This window comes from Sceloporus occidentalis, unplaced genomic scaffold, assembly GCF_023333645.1.
Source record: "Sceloporus occidentalis isolate IW3139 unplaced genomic scaffold, rSceOcc1.0.p SCAF_8, whole genome shotgun sequence".
NCBI classification, from domain to species: Eukaryota; Metazoa; Chordata; class Lepidosauria; order Squamata; family Phrynosomatidae; genus Sceloporus; species Sceloporus occidentalis.
This window is the reverse complement of record NW_028316988.1, coordinates 23,037,680-23,050,118: the sequence shown is the minus strand read 5'-3', so window position 1 is coordinate 23,050,118 and position 12,439 is coordinate 23,037,680. Positions and strand designations below refer to the sequence as shown.

The following is a 12,439-nucleotide window of genomic DNA, read 5'->3' as shown; positions in this document are numbered from 1 at the left end:
GATGGATGTTGCCGTCTGGATGGGGAATGGGGTTTAGGGGCTGCTGGTGTGCCTCTTGTTCTTGTTCTCCAGCCCCTTCTCTCCCTCCCTCCCCACTTTGAGCCCAATTTATCCTGTCTGGCGGCTGTCTCTGATGTAAATAGCAGCACCCAATTTAGCCAGGCTCAGCAAACAGCAGAGAAGGTGGCAAGGGGCCCCAGCCTTGCCCTGATCTATGGCTTTTTGGGGGGCTCTTGCAGAAGAAAACCCTCCAAAAGGCACAGGGTCGCCAGAAGCCCACTTAAGGGCCCTGGTCTACCAGAGCCCTCATCTGGCCAAACTTGGCTTGTTTTCAAAATAAAACTTTCACCCAATCTCTTGCAAGAGCCACCTGCCCTCCTTCATTTGGATCGAGAGGAATGCATATCCTTCCAGAGGTTGTTGAACAACAACTCCTATTCCTGGGGCAGTGCTAGCAAGGGATGATGGGGTTTACAGCAGAGGCAGAGGCCATTCAGAAAAAAGCCTGTTTAGAAGTCGTTTTCAGGGCACAAAAGAGTATTTGCCCCAATGGCATCTCAGCCTCTCCCTTTGCCAGCCCCAGGGGAGCCATGTCAGCCGTTGGAGGCCATCTCCCCTTCCTTGCAAATTGGATCTGGGCTGGGCTTGTAATGGGACAGCTGTAAAAACTAGACCCATTTAGGAACATTTACTGCTGGGGCCAGACAAGGCGTGGGGTGGCTGTTCCAGGGCCAAAATGGGTGAAGGGACCTGAAACAGCCACTTGGAGAAGGGGGACCCTCCCCTCTCCTCTGGGCCTGAGGACAAGGGGTGGGGGGCCATCAGGAGGGTGCATGCCACATTCCTCGGCTGTGTTTGCCTGAAATGTGGTGACACGCTTGTCCCCGGGACCTTGTTGCACTCAGAGGCTAATCTCCAGATAAGGGCCGGGACCTTGGCACCCCAGAGAGGTAGCATAGCTTTGCCCTATACGGGCATCTCCCACCCGGCACAGCCCAGGGTCGGAAGAGTGGCGCTGGATCCATCCACCGATGGCCTCTTCCACTTGTTGCGGCTGAGGCGGGAATCCTGTGGCCATTCCTAGATGCTGTTGGATTGCAAATCCCATCAGCCTCTTAGAGTTGCAGTACATCACCTGGAGGGCCCCCAGTGTTTGCTCCCAGGTCACTCTGGACAAAACAGACCCTTTGGACACCCAAGAGTCCATTCCCATGGCTTTAATTAAAACAAGGATTTCAAGAGGTGATACAGCCGGGAGGCCATCCGCAAATCCAGTGTGGCCGCAGCTGCCATTTTGTGTGGCCAGCACATGTCCGCTTCCCTCCGCCTAGAGTCCAGACCCTGCTGGGCCCACAAACGCCACAGAAATCTCCCCCATTCCTCCTTTGCCTTTCCCCCACCTGCCCCCTTTTTCTGGCCAAACCACTGAGGCCTCCTTCTCTCTGCCTTCCTTTCCCTTTCTTATCTCCTCAGTAGATACTTGGATCCATGGGGAGACCCTCCTTCCCCCGATCGCTCCTGACCCCAATGCAGCCCCCTCCTGCGCCCCCCCTTGCCTTCCACTCTTGGCCCAAAAAGGCCTCTGCCCCAACCACATCCCTTTGCAGCCCTCACCTGCTGGATCAAAGCCTTACAGACCAGAAGGTCCCCTTCCTCCCTGGCATGGGATGGGAGGACAACCCTGGTATGGGATGGGCAGACCTCCCCAAATTCCCTCACCAATAAAGAACCCTACACTTTTAAAAATATTTCCCCAAGAAGGGAAAGGAGGCAGAAATTTGTTCTGACTTTTCTGGACTTCCTTCCATAACCCCACAGCCCTTTCCTCCTCTTCCCACTAGACCCCACTGCAGCCTCTTCTCTGCCCTCCACCTTTGCCTCTGGCCTCCTCGACATTCATTGCCCTTCTTCCTTTCCAGCCCAGATATTGGGGAGGGTGTCTGGCTCCCCCTCTGTCCCCACTCCCAGGGCTTCCCTCCCCGGCACACTCCTCTCTCTGCTTCTCCAGCCCCTTCTTTCTTTCTTTCTTTCTTTCTTTCCTCCCTTCCTCCCTCTGTAGGAATCTGGGCCTCTGCCATCCATCCACATGCCAACAACAGTCCCAGTACTGGAAGGAAGGCGGGATATAAATCAATAAAATAATAATAATAATAATAATAATAATAATAATAATAATAATAATGATTATGATCCCCATCCCTGCATATGTGGGTCCACTGCCTGCAGCTGGAAAGGGGTCAAGGCCCCCCCTGCTAGAGGCAGTGCATCATGTGCAGGGCATAAGCCACCCGCTCTCTCAGGGGCATTGCCCAGCCCTCCAGCGCCAGGATGCCCAGCGGGAAGGTGCTGATCCGGTGCTGGCGGTCCACAAAGGTCAGGAGGAACTCGCCCTCCTCTGAGCGGCTGAGCAGGATCTTTGTCCGGTCGTGGTAGAAATTGACCTGGAGGGGCCGGAGGGGCAGATGGCAGTCAGTTGCATTAGAAGGCAAAGGGATGGGGGAAAGGCACCTGGGGGCCACTGCTGCCCAAAAGGAGGATGGAGGAAGGCTTTACCTGCAGGGTCCCATTGCTGAACACCATCAAGAGAGCTTCATCTGACTTGGCAAATTGGAGGAGGGAGAGTCCACTTGGGGAACTTGCGGGGATTGTCTGCTGGTGGCCCCCCTGGAGAGAAACCAAAATTCAGGGCCAAAAGGAGAGGCCAGAAGAGCAGCACACCAGGGACCTCAAAGACTCAGAAAAAGACCTTCCCTTAAGCCTCCCATTGAGAACTGGCCCAAGACGTCCTGCTGCCTGAAGCAAGGAGAAGGCACTTCTGCCCACCCTCCCACATGTGCTGCCTGAAGCCATTGCCTCACTTTGCCTCATAGCAGAGATGGTGTGGCCCACCCTGGATCTCCCTCTCCCTCCAACCACAAAGCTCTACCTGACCCTCACCTCCATAAGCCACTCCTGCATGTACTGCGTGAAGAAGTGGAGGATCCCCATCTTCATGGCTAGGGAAGCTGGCACTTCTGTCCGGGGAAAGGACGCCTCTTGGTGGGCCTCTGTGCTGTAGGAGACGCGCCTGGAAGGAGCAGGAGGGGTCTGAGGGAGAACGGGCAGCATCCCAGAAGAGAGTGGGGTCTTCTCGGTGGTACAGTCCCTTCCCCACTTGAAATCAGGGGGGGGGGGTCCCACCAGAAGCAATTCCTGGCCCTTTTGCCCCTGGTGCACCATCCCCATGACTGCCTTGGTATTTCAGAGAGCCACTCACTGGCCCTGGGGGCAGAGGGCGATGTGGGTCCCGTCCGCCAGGAGCACCCCGGTGGAGCCATCTGAGAGCAGGTAGCCAAAGCCATACTTGTTGGAGTAGTCCACCCACTTAGTTACCATCCGGACAGGACTGGACGACTGACCGCCCTCCGGGTTGTTTTCCACTGGAGGCAGACAAAGGGAGGGAGACATGGAGGAATTACGAGGGATGGACATTTGACTCACTCACAAGGGCTGCATGCAGGAGATCATGGAGGGCTTTAATTTTATTGCTTAATTGTGTTTAAAAATAATCTTTACATCTTTTTATTGGTGTTATCCATGCATTCAAGTCTTAGTATTCCGAACGTTGCCTTGAATCCCAACACTGGGCAAAAGGTATGTATCCATAATGATGGTGATATAGACTATCCACCCACTCACAGAAACACCTGATGTCTGGAGAGCTTCCCCTGCCAGACAACTTGTGGACTATGGTTCCCATCATTCCCCAGGTACGCTGGCTGGGTTTAGTGGGCACTCTAGTCAGAGACATGAAGGCTGAAACGGGAATTAAAGAGGGCTCCCTCTGCCCCAGAGCCTCACCCAATGGGGTCTCCTTCAGGCAGGTCCGCAACGCTTGGTCCAGGGTCTCCATCACTCCGCCAGGCCTCCATTCGGCCTCCTCTGGAAAAAGAGGGAGGGTCAATCCAGGGGGTCCACATGCCCCTTCTCCTTCTTCCTCCTTGGCACCTGGGCCCCCCAACTCACCCCCGGCTTCCCACCGGCCATCGTTCAGAGACCCCCTCCGGAGAAGGTGGACGGGGAAGCCGCTCTGGTCCTCCAGGACCTCCTCCTCAGTGCCTCCGCTCCCTTTCTCGGTTTCCTTCAAATGTGGGGATGATGGGACACATAAGGCTGTGCACAAACAACCCTACCACCCTCTTTATCGTTAATTCCTCAGAATAATTAAAACCCACCTAGTATCTATATCTGAGGATCCCAGGACCATGGACATGTTTCAAACAGATTAAAACAGTAAGAATGATTTTAAAAGAGTAATTTTGGGAGCTCCTTCCTCTTTCTCTCTGCCAGTCCTTTCATCCTCTCACCTTCTGATCCTGTTTTCCTTTTGCTTTAAGAGGCCATTGCCATTTTGTCTTTCTGGGGCATTTAGGAGTATTATCTGGATTTATTAGCTGCTGTTGAGATGGAAAAGCAGAGGCAGAAACACTAGAAATAAATCAAAGTGGGAATGGGGTGGCAGAACGAAATGCCAAACCAAGAAAAAAGAAAAGTGGACAGTCTGGTTTTTTTGAAGAATATTCAGGAATAGCTGTGTTGGCTATAGAGCAAATCAAAACCCCACCAAACAATGATACCTTTATTGGACCAACCAAAATACACAATTACATGTTGTAACAAAAAAAATGCTTTTGTTTTGCAAATGGATGTTAAATTTCCTGGACTTTGAGAATCTCCCAGTGACCACTGGTCAGAAGGAGGAGGTTCCAGCCTGAAAGTAATATCCCTCTATACCATCTGAACTGAGAACATAAAGCACCAAAATGCAGGGCCATGACTAACATCTACCATTTTTTCTTTACTCCTGTATGGCTTTTCACACCTTGCCTCACGAAGAAGCCAATGGATCTTTGAAAGTTTGCAACATATAATTGTGCATTTGGGTTGGTCCACTAAAGGTTTGGTGGATCTTTGAAGAGTAAGCACTCATCAATGTTGAAGATGTAGCCTCTCCCTCTCCATCCTTTGAAGGAATTGCTGATCCTGGAGGCTTATAGGAAAGACAATTCTCTTTTTTGGTTGCACAGGAAATATATATATTCCAGGAAGCCTGGAGGAACCAAGTAAACAGCTTTGAGGTTGCTCTCTGCCCAGCCCTGGCTTACAAAGAAGCTTGCAAGGTGTCTGTGTCCATAATACAGATAGGAAAAGGGAGGCAGAGGGACTGTGGGTATAAATAGAGCTAATAATTATCATAATCACCACCACCATCTTTATAATCAATAACAAAAATGTCTGCAAAAGAAGTTATTTGGAGAAACCCTAACCCACTCTTGGCAATGCACCTACACACACAAGCAATGCCATTTCTTACCAAGCCAGGGGGCTCCGCCGGTGGGCACTGTGGTACCTCTTGTGGCACAATTTCTGCCACTTCCATGGGCAAAGGGCTGGCTGGATGGGCAGAAGAGCACAAGGGTTAAACCTCCGGCCTGCATTTTTGCACAGATTCACAAACACACTGAGGACTAGAAATGTGTTTCCCAAGGCAGGGACCAGTGGAAGAAACCAGAGTAAATAAAAATTAACCAGTGGTACTCGGGGCTTCAACTTGGACTCATTTCAGCTTTCTGGTGGTGCTTCTCTCCCTTTGCACCTCAGAATAATAAGGGGTGAGGTGGCCTCTGAGCACATGCAGAGTGCTGTTTGGCTGGCATGCAGGCCCTCCCCGGTCACTTCCCCCCGGCCCCATCTCTCTCACTCACCAGTCCTGGGTTCCTGGCAGAAGGACCCCCGGAAAAGCACCTTGGCCGCTTTCTGGAAGAACTTCCTGAGGGAGTTTGGGAGCAGGAAGAGTGGGGCCGAGTGGCAGGCTCTGGAGGAGAGGCTGGACGGGGTGAAGCCCTGCTGGGGAGACCCAAAGCAGGAGGAAGAGGAAGAAGGAGGCCATGATTCCCTCTGGGATGTAACAAACGCTCAACAACACTTTCTATGAATGGCCAGCTTTTTGGGGGGAAGATGGGGTTGCTCTTTCTTTTGGAAAGAGGGGTCTTGCACCACAAGAGGACAATTTCCCAGGTTGCCTCCTCCTCCTCCTCCTCCTCCTCCTCCTCCTCCTCCTCCTCCTCCTTGGATCCGGCCCAGAGTTTGGGACCCTCCTTGGCCCCGGCGTGTCCCCCGCACGTACCTGGGAGAAGAAGGGGTGGCTGAGGATCTCCTCCAGGCCAGGCCGCGCAGCCGGGTCAGGGGCCAGGAGCTTCCCAATCAGCTCCCGGGCGTTGCGGGAGAGATGACCCCCGGGGGCCAGGTAGTGGCCGTCCCGGATGTGTTGGTACATCTCCTGCTTGTGTGGGGTGACCTCGAAAGGGGAGCAGCCAGTCAGGGCCGTATACCTGCAGGAAAGAGGGAGGCATTGCCAGCAGGGGCTGAGAAGATCTTGGGGGGCAGCAGGGGTTCTTCAGAATCTGCCCCTGACCCACACAGTCTTGAAGGCAGCTTTGCTGGCCAGACTGGCCCCCCACTTCTGCTTCCGGAGGGACTTACATGATGCAGCCCAGGGCCCAGATGTCCGACTTGAAGGAGTGCCCCTTCTTCGCAATGACTTCGGGAGCCAGGTAATTGGGGGTACCGCAGACCACCCTGTGCAGAGCAAAAAAAGAAGGCAGCGGCATTAGGAAGAAACACAGGAAAAAATAATGCAATCACAAGAGCCACAGGTCCACAGAGAAATAACCACTTTCCCCCAGCCCACAACACTCACCCACGCCTCCGGCCGGCCTGCTCCTCTCGCACAGCCAACCCTAGATCCCCAATTTTCACCTGCATGGTCTTCGTGATGAAGAAGTTACCTGGAGGGGGGAACAAAAAGGAGAGTTAAGGGGGCTCCAATTCCTTGCCACTCACAATTGGGACCCTTATTTTCTTGGGGTATGGCAATGGGATAGGGGCCCCTCTGGGTTCTGCTCTGGGCCTTGATGTGTGCATGTCTGTCTGTGCTTGTATGTAAGATACATGTATAAGGGGGTTTGGCCCCCACCAGGGCAGCCCCCTGCCTCGGCCCCAAGGACAGCTTGGCACAAGGGAATGTGCCCCCTTCACATGCCTTCCCCATCTTCCCCATAAGCAAAAGCCCCCCATAGCCCTCTTCCTCCCCCTCCCACACTGTGCCCAAAATAGACCCATGAGGTCAGTGGCCTGGCATCCGCTCTGCCCCAGACCAGACCACTGGACCCTGAGGTATTTTTATCCCACCCTCCTGCTCTCCCTCCCTCCCTCCTGTTGCCAGGCTGGGGGTCCCTCCTGAGCGTTAGACCGCTTCTTCTCTCTTTGCAACATGAGCTACCAGAACCGACCATTGACCCTGGGTGTGAGGCAGCGCCACCAGGCAAACCAATGTCCAGGAGGCCCTTCCAGGTGGTGTGTGTGTTTAATTGTTAGGCAATTAATAAACCTAAGGAGAAGGCATCGTGGGGCTTTCCCAGCAGAGTTTGTTCAGAGGGCTTGGCCTTTGCCCTCCACTGAGGCTGAGAGGGTGTGACTTGCCCAGGATCACGCAATGTGTTTCCAGGGCTGAGCAAGGATCCAACACACAAAACGCTGGCTCTCTAGGCAACCCTATGAGCAGCTATGATGGAGCCTCTCCCACAGCTGCAGTCTGTCACCCTGCAGTCCCTCCCTGCCCGGCTCTCGGGTACCTACTCAACTTGAGGTCTCGGTGGATGATGCCCTGCTGGTGGAGATACTGCAGGCCAGCAATGACCTGCTTCAAGTAGAACCGGACCTCTGGCTCCGTCAGGGTCTTCCGGACCTTGAGGATGTGGGCCAAGGACTGCAGAGAGGAGAGAGATGGCAAAGAGCCTGAGCCAAAACTGGGAACCCCAGGAGCCAAAAATAAAATAAAATGCAAAGAGTGCACAACAGGGAGGGCATTGCAGCTGCTAAATTTCCACCTCATTTTTCACCAGAAGGAAGCCTCCTCACCTGTTGAACAGGTTGCTTTTTATTCATTTTGATTAGTCAGAAGGAAGGGGTTTAATGCAGTGGAGAGAACTCCTTTTCTTGTTAGCCAGGGAAAAAGTGGGGTCGTTCCCCCATCTACAAATCCCTTATAGCAAAGAGTGGCCAACAAGGGCAGGTCAGGGTTGCCAACTTTTTATCAGCCCCTGCTCCTATGCATGAATGTACAGGAGGTCCTGTGCAAGGACCGGGGGTGCAGCCCCTTAATTTCTTTTTAAGCTACTCTGGGGCTTTATTTGGAATCTACATTCGCTGCAAAAACCAGCTTCTACTTGGCAAAGTGGTCATCCAAAAGGAAACGGAGGAGGGTGCCTCTGAGCACAGGCAAAGTGCATTTGCCTCACCTCTGGCTTAAACACAGTTCTGGAGACATATTAAGCAGCACCTGCCACTCTGGACTCCCTGTGGATGGGGGGGAGATTGGGGGTCCGTGGGGCAGGGTGGGTTGCCGTCTTTGCAAGGCACAGGACACAGGAGACAAGTGTCCCCCCTGGGCCGAACCTGCAAGCCTTTTAAACAAATCTTTCTTCCTTCTTTGCTGGCTCCCCTCCCGGCCTCCGCACCTTCCGGCTGCAATACTCCAAGACCATGTAGATGTTCTCCTGGTCAGCAAAGTGCCGGTGGAAGCCCACCACATGGCGGTGCCTGAGGTGGCTGTGCAGCTCGATCTCCCGCTGGACCTGCCCAGGAAGGATGGAGAAGAGTCTGAGCAGAAAGGCCAGGTGTCGGTGGTGGGGAGATTTGGGGGAGAAGGAGGGAGAAGTCACGGGGATGGCTGCTGGAGTCAGCGAGAACTCGACTGCGGAAGGAGAGAAGGAGAGAAAGAAAGAAAGGACAAAAAGAAACCCAAAGGACAGAGAGAGAGAGAGAGAGAGAGAGAGAGAGAGAGAACCAGCTGGGAGTCCTGAGGGGGGGGGCAGGCGAAGCATGGGCAAAGGAGCCCCCCTGATCCAGAAAGGTGGCCCTGCCCCCCTGGACCCCATCTCTTTATTCTCCTGCCCCTTCCTCCCTCTGCAAACTTTGACTGGAAGCTCCTCAGGGCATAGACCTGCTTGCCTTCAACATTTGGGCAGTGGTCAAGGCGCCGCTGGAAGACCCCCAAGACCCTCAGTGGCCCTTGGTCCCAGCCCACCGGACCCCAAAGCCTTGGCTCACTTTCCCTCCGCTGTCCAGTCTGGAGGCCTGGGACTGGGAGACGACCTTCACGGCGTAGACCTTGTTGGTGGAGGTGTCTGTGAACTTGTAGCATCGTCCAAATGCACCCTGCAGGGGGATGGAGAAAGAGGGGTCAGCGATGATCAAGGGGCAGCTCATGAATGGTCGGAGTGGGCTTTGGTTCCTGCAGCCAGAATGGCAGGGTCGATCGGGCCGTTCCAACAGCTTAAAGACCGAATGGGAGAGTAGTTGTGTACAGGTGCCATCTTAGGGAAAATAAAGGATGTGCCAGCTTCAAAGTCACACAAATCTCCTTTGCTGGGCAGAAACAGAAGATGCACCAATGAGATGCTCTACAAGTATTGTGTTTCCTCTGTGCAACTCAGGTGGCCCTCCAAAATGGTCTGGTATCTGTCTGTTCACCATCCCTCCACCCATCCTTCTTTTTTGAAAAAGGTTTTGACTCCCAAAATCCCATGCAATTTTTTTTCTGACTCAAACCTTCCTCTGTTGGAGTTTCTGGATCAACATGGAGCAGCACTTCTCCCCAAGAACTTTGTCAAGTAAGAACCTCCTGACTGACCCCCAACTAGAGTGACCATCCAGAGGGGGCCTTCCCTTCCTCCCCGATCTGGGCTCTTGTCTGAACTGCAGCCCCCCAAGCTTGCCCCTTCCTCTGACCCCTCTCCAGATTAAGGACTGCCATGCAGAAAATCCAAGGCATCCGCCAATGGTAAGTATCAGGTGTCCAGTTAAGAGGGGCTCTAGATAGACAAGGCCTTTGTGATCAGCCCCCCCCCCCCAATAGGGCAGCCTCCCCAGGGGTCAGGAAAGAACCCCCCCCCCAGTCCAAGATCTACTTCCAACAGTTGCTGGTTGCTATGACTGGGGGAAGAAGGGCCCCTCTGGTTCCAGAAAGAGAGAAAGAGGTCACTCTGAGAATCCAGAAAGAAACTTTCCTCTGCATCCTTGCCTCTTCTCCTGTGGTCTGGGCTATGGGTCCCTGGCCTGGCATGTGGGCAGCGCAAGCCAGAGAGAGTCCTGCCCAGTGCCCAGTTAAGCATTGGGCTCCATGGGATGAAGCAATGAGCAAACAGCGCAGTTGCAAGGAAGAGCAGAGCAGAAGCAAGTACCTGAGAAGAGCACAGGGCAAGGGATGCAATGGCCCACAAGGGCACCTACCTTGCCCAGAAGCGGCCCTCTCTTGTACAGGGTCCCTGTGCCAGGGTCTTCTATGAAATACTTCAGGGCCTCCCTCTCGCCTCTCCTCCGGGGCCATCCATGCTCCATCCTCCCCATGGTCTTTGGCAGACTCAGGGTCCCACTTCTTCTTCTCCTTCCCAATCCTGCTTCCCTCCAGTCTGGCCAAGGGATCAGCTGGGCTTCTTAAGGCAGTGGAGGGAAGGGGCGGACGGAGGGCTGGCTGGCTTTCTTCGCCTTCCTTGGCCTGGCGCTGCCCTGCCCAGACCCCTGCTGCCAAGGGGCAGCCAGAAATATAGGCTCCTGGGGCCCAGGCAGAAGGGGAGGGAGGTTTCTGCTTCGCCAGCAAGTCAGCTGCTGCTGCTGCAAAAGACAACAACAACAATAATAATAATAATGAGGAAAAGGAGGAGGATGCTAATTTTGGCAGGCGGCTGCCTTTCTTTGGTCTCCAGGGGAGGGGATGCCCTCCCATAGGCCACCTGCCGTTTTGGAGCTCCAGAGCCCCAAAGGCCCCAAAGGCGCAGGAGGGTGCCTCTTGTTGCCCCGGGGGGGGGCTTCCTGGTGGGCTACTAACTAGCTGGGCTAGAGAGGCTGTCCTGGGACTGATCCAGCAGCCAGTCCTAAGGGGTCCCAGGGGTCTTCTTTGCTGCTAACTGCCCTCAAGTCGACTTGGAGTCATCTGCAAGTCCTCCTGTCTTCCATTGCTCTGCTTCGGTCAACTCACACTAATGCCTGACCTCCCTCATAGAGTCCATCCATCCTTCAGAAAGATTCCCTCTGCCTTTCGCAGCATTATTCTTGTTTCCTTTTTTTTAAATTAATATCTTTATTAACTCAACATACTTAAAAATCACTTGGACAGTAATGTTACAAAACGTAAAACGCAGCACATTAAACAATACTTCTTAGTCTCAACAACTTGATCCATACACATTTCCTGATAAGAAACACGAACCACTTAACGCTGGCTTCCTCTCACACAAGCCATGCGCTTCTTTGCCTTTTAAACATATCTGAAAAGCAAACTGGGTTTTCTGATCCCATCTTAAATCAGAAAATAATGGAAAATATTATGTCCTATTAAGACATACCTTCTTCTTCTTCTTTACCTTCTAAATTCCTTATTGTTTTAACACTTGAGTTACACTAAATTATCTTTGTTTGTTGTTAATTGCCAATAAGTCACATGCACTTCTATGGACAAGTTGCTTACCTGTAACTGGCTGCAGTTGAACCCTCGCCTTTCAAGCCTTAAGGCTCCTTGATGGCTAATTCCTTACACTGGGGTCCTTATGGCGCGCCCTCTGGCGGCGGACGAGTGTACTTCCCCCCTTAAGGTCCCAAGGAGCCTTCAAAGCGCCCCATTCCTTGCTCTCGGGCGCCCTCCAGTGGCTGCACTTGGGCACATTTCCCTATCTATCCAGCTAATTCCTTTGGAGCGCCCTCTGGTGGCGGAAGGAGGAGTCCTCACCTGTCACTGTTCCCATCATCCTCATAAGGCACAGAAAGTTGAGCTGACTCAGCCTTCCTCATCTCTGGAGCCCTTACTTTAAGGCTGTTGAAGGATATTTCTCATCATCCCCAGACATTGCAGGGGACGTTTCAACCCAGCTTTTCTGCGCTCTGGACCCCATCGAACTTTTGGAATGGAATTCCCAGAATCCTCTAGCCTGCAGAGGCGATGACCATGTTGGCTGCGTGGTTATGGGAATTGTAGTCCAAAGGGAAGACCCGGGACTGAAGGGGAAGAGCTTCTGACATGTTTTGTGCTGGTGCGCCCTCTTGTGGCAGAAAGGGGGCGCCACCGAACGTGGGTCTCTGGGAGCCTCCGAAGAGATGCCTTCCTTGCTCTCGGGCGCCCTCTGCTGGTTCCGTTTGGGCACGTTTCCCTATCGAGGCAGCTGCCCTAATTCCATTAGTCCCTATGGCGCGCCCTCTGGCGGCCAAATGGGCGCGCTCCCTCCTTTCCGCTTTCAAATCCTCATTCGTTGGTCTCGGGCGCCCTCCTGTGGCTGCATTCACCCATTGAGCTTTGGGCTCCCAACTAACTCATTCCTGAATAGCGTCCTCACGGCGCGCCCTCTGG

General features: G+C 53.5%; 1 protein-coding gene across 1 annotated transcript; it reads right to left on the bottom strand.

Moving 5' to 3' along the window:
* Positions 1 to 1,562: 1,562 nt before the first annotated feature.
* LOC149308223 (inactive serine/threonine-protein kinase PLK5-like) lies at positions 1,563 to 12,031 on the bottom strand. Its single transcript, XM_089537036.1, has 16 exons — positions 11,825 to 12,031; positions 10,333 to 10,713; positions 9,151 to 9,258; positions 8,559 to 8,675; positions 7,678 to 7,807; positions 6,740 to 6,827; positions 6,523 to 6,618; positions 6,167 to 6,371; positions 5,745 to 5,883; positions 5,354 to 5,433; positions 4,006 to 4,120; positions 3,841 to 3,921; positions 3,257 to 3,419; positions 2,938 to 3,067; positions 2,554 to 2,664; positions 1,563 to 2,441 (listed from the first exon to the last, which is right to left on the bottom strand). Exons 2-16 carry the CDS (start codon positions 10,447 to 10,449, stop codon positions 2,253 to 2,255), a joined length of 1,869 nt encoding a protein of 622 aa, XP_089393162.1. The 5' UTR covers positions 10,450 to 10,713; positions 11,825 to 12,031; the 3' UTR covers positions 1,563 to 2,252.
* Between the last annotated feature and the right edge of the window lie 408 nt (positions 12,032 to 12,439).

Bases quoted from the DNA above. Each gene is read 5' to 3' on its own strand.
- LOC149308223 (XM_089537036.1), bottom strand. From the start codon at position 10,449: ATGGGGAGGATGGAGCATGGATGGCCCCGGAGGAGAGGCGAGAGGGAG. The intron at 9,259-10,332 runs GTAGGTGCCCTT...ATCCCCCTGCAG, and splicing joins GAGGGCCGCTTCTGGGCAAG to GGTGCATTTGGACGATGCTA. The intron at 6,619-6,739 runs GTGAGTGTTGTG...TGCTCTGCACAG, and splicing joins CAGGCCGGCCGGAGGCGTGG to GGTGGTCTGCGGTACCCCCA.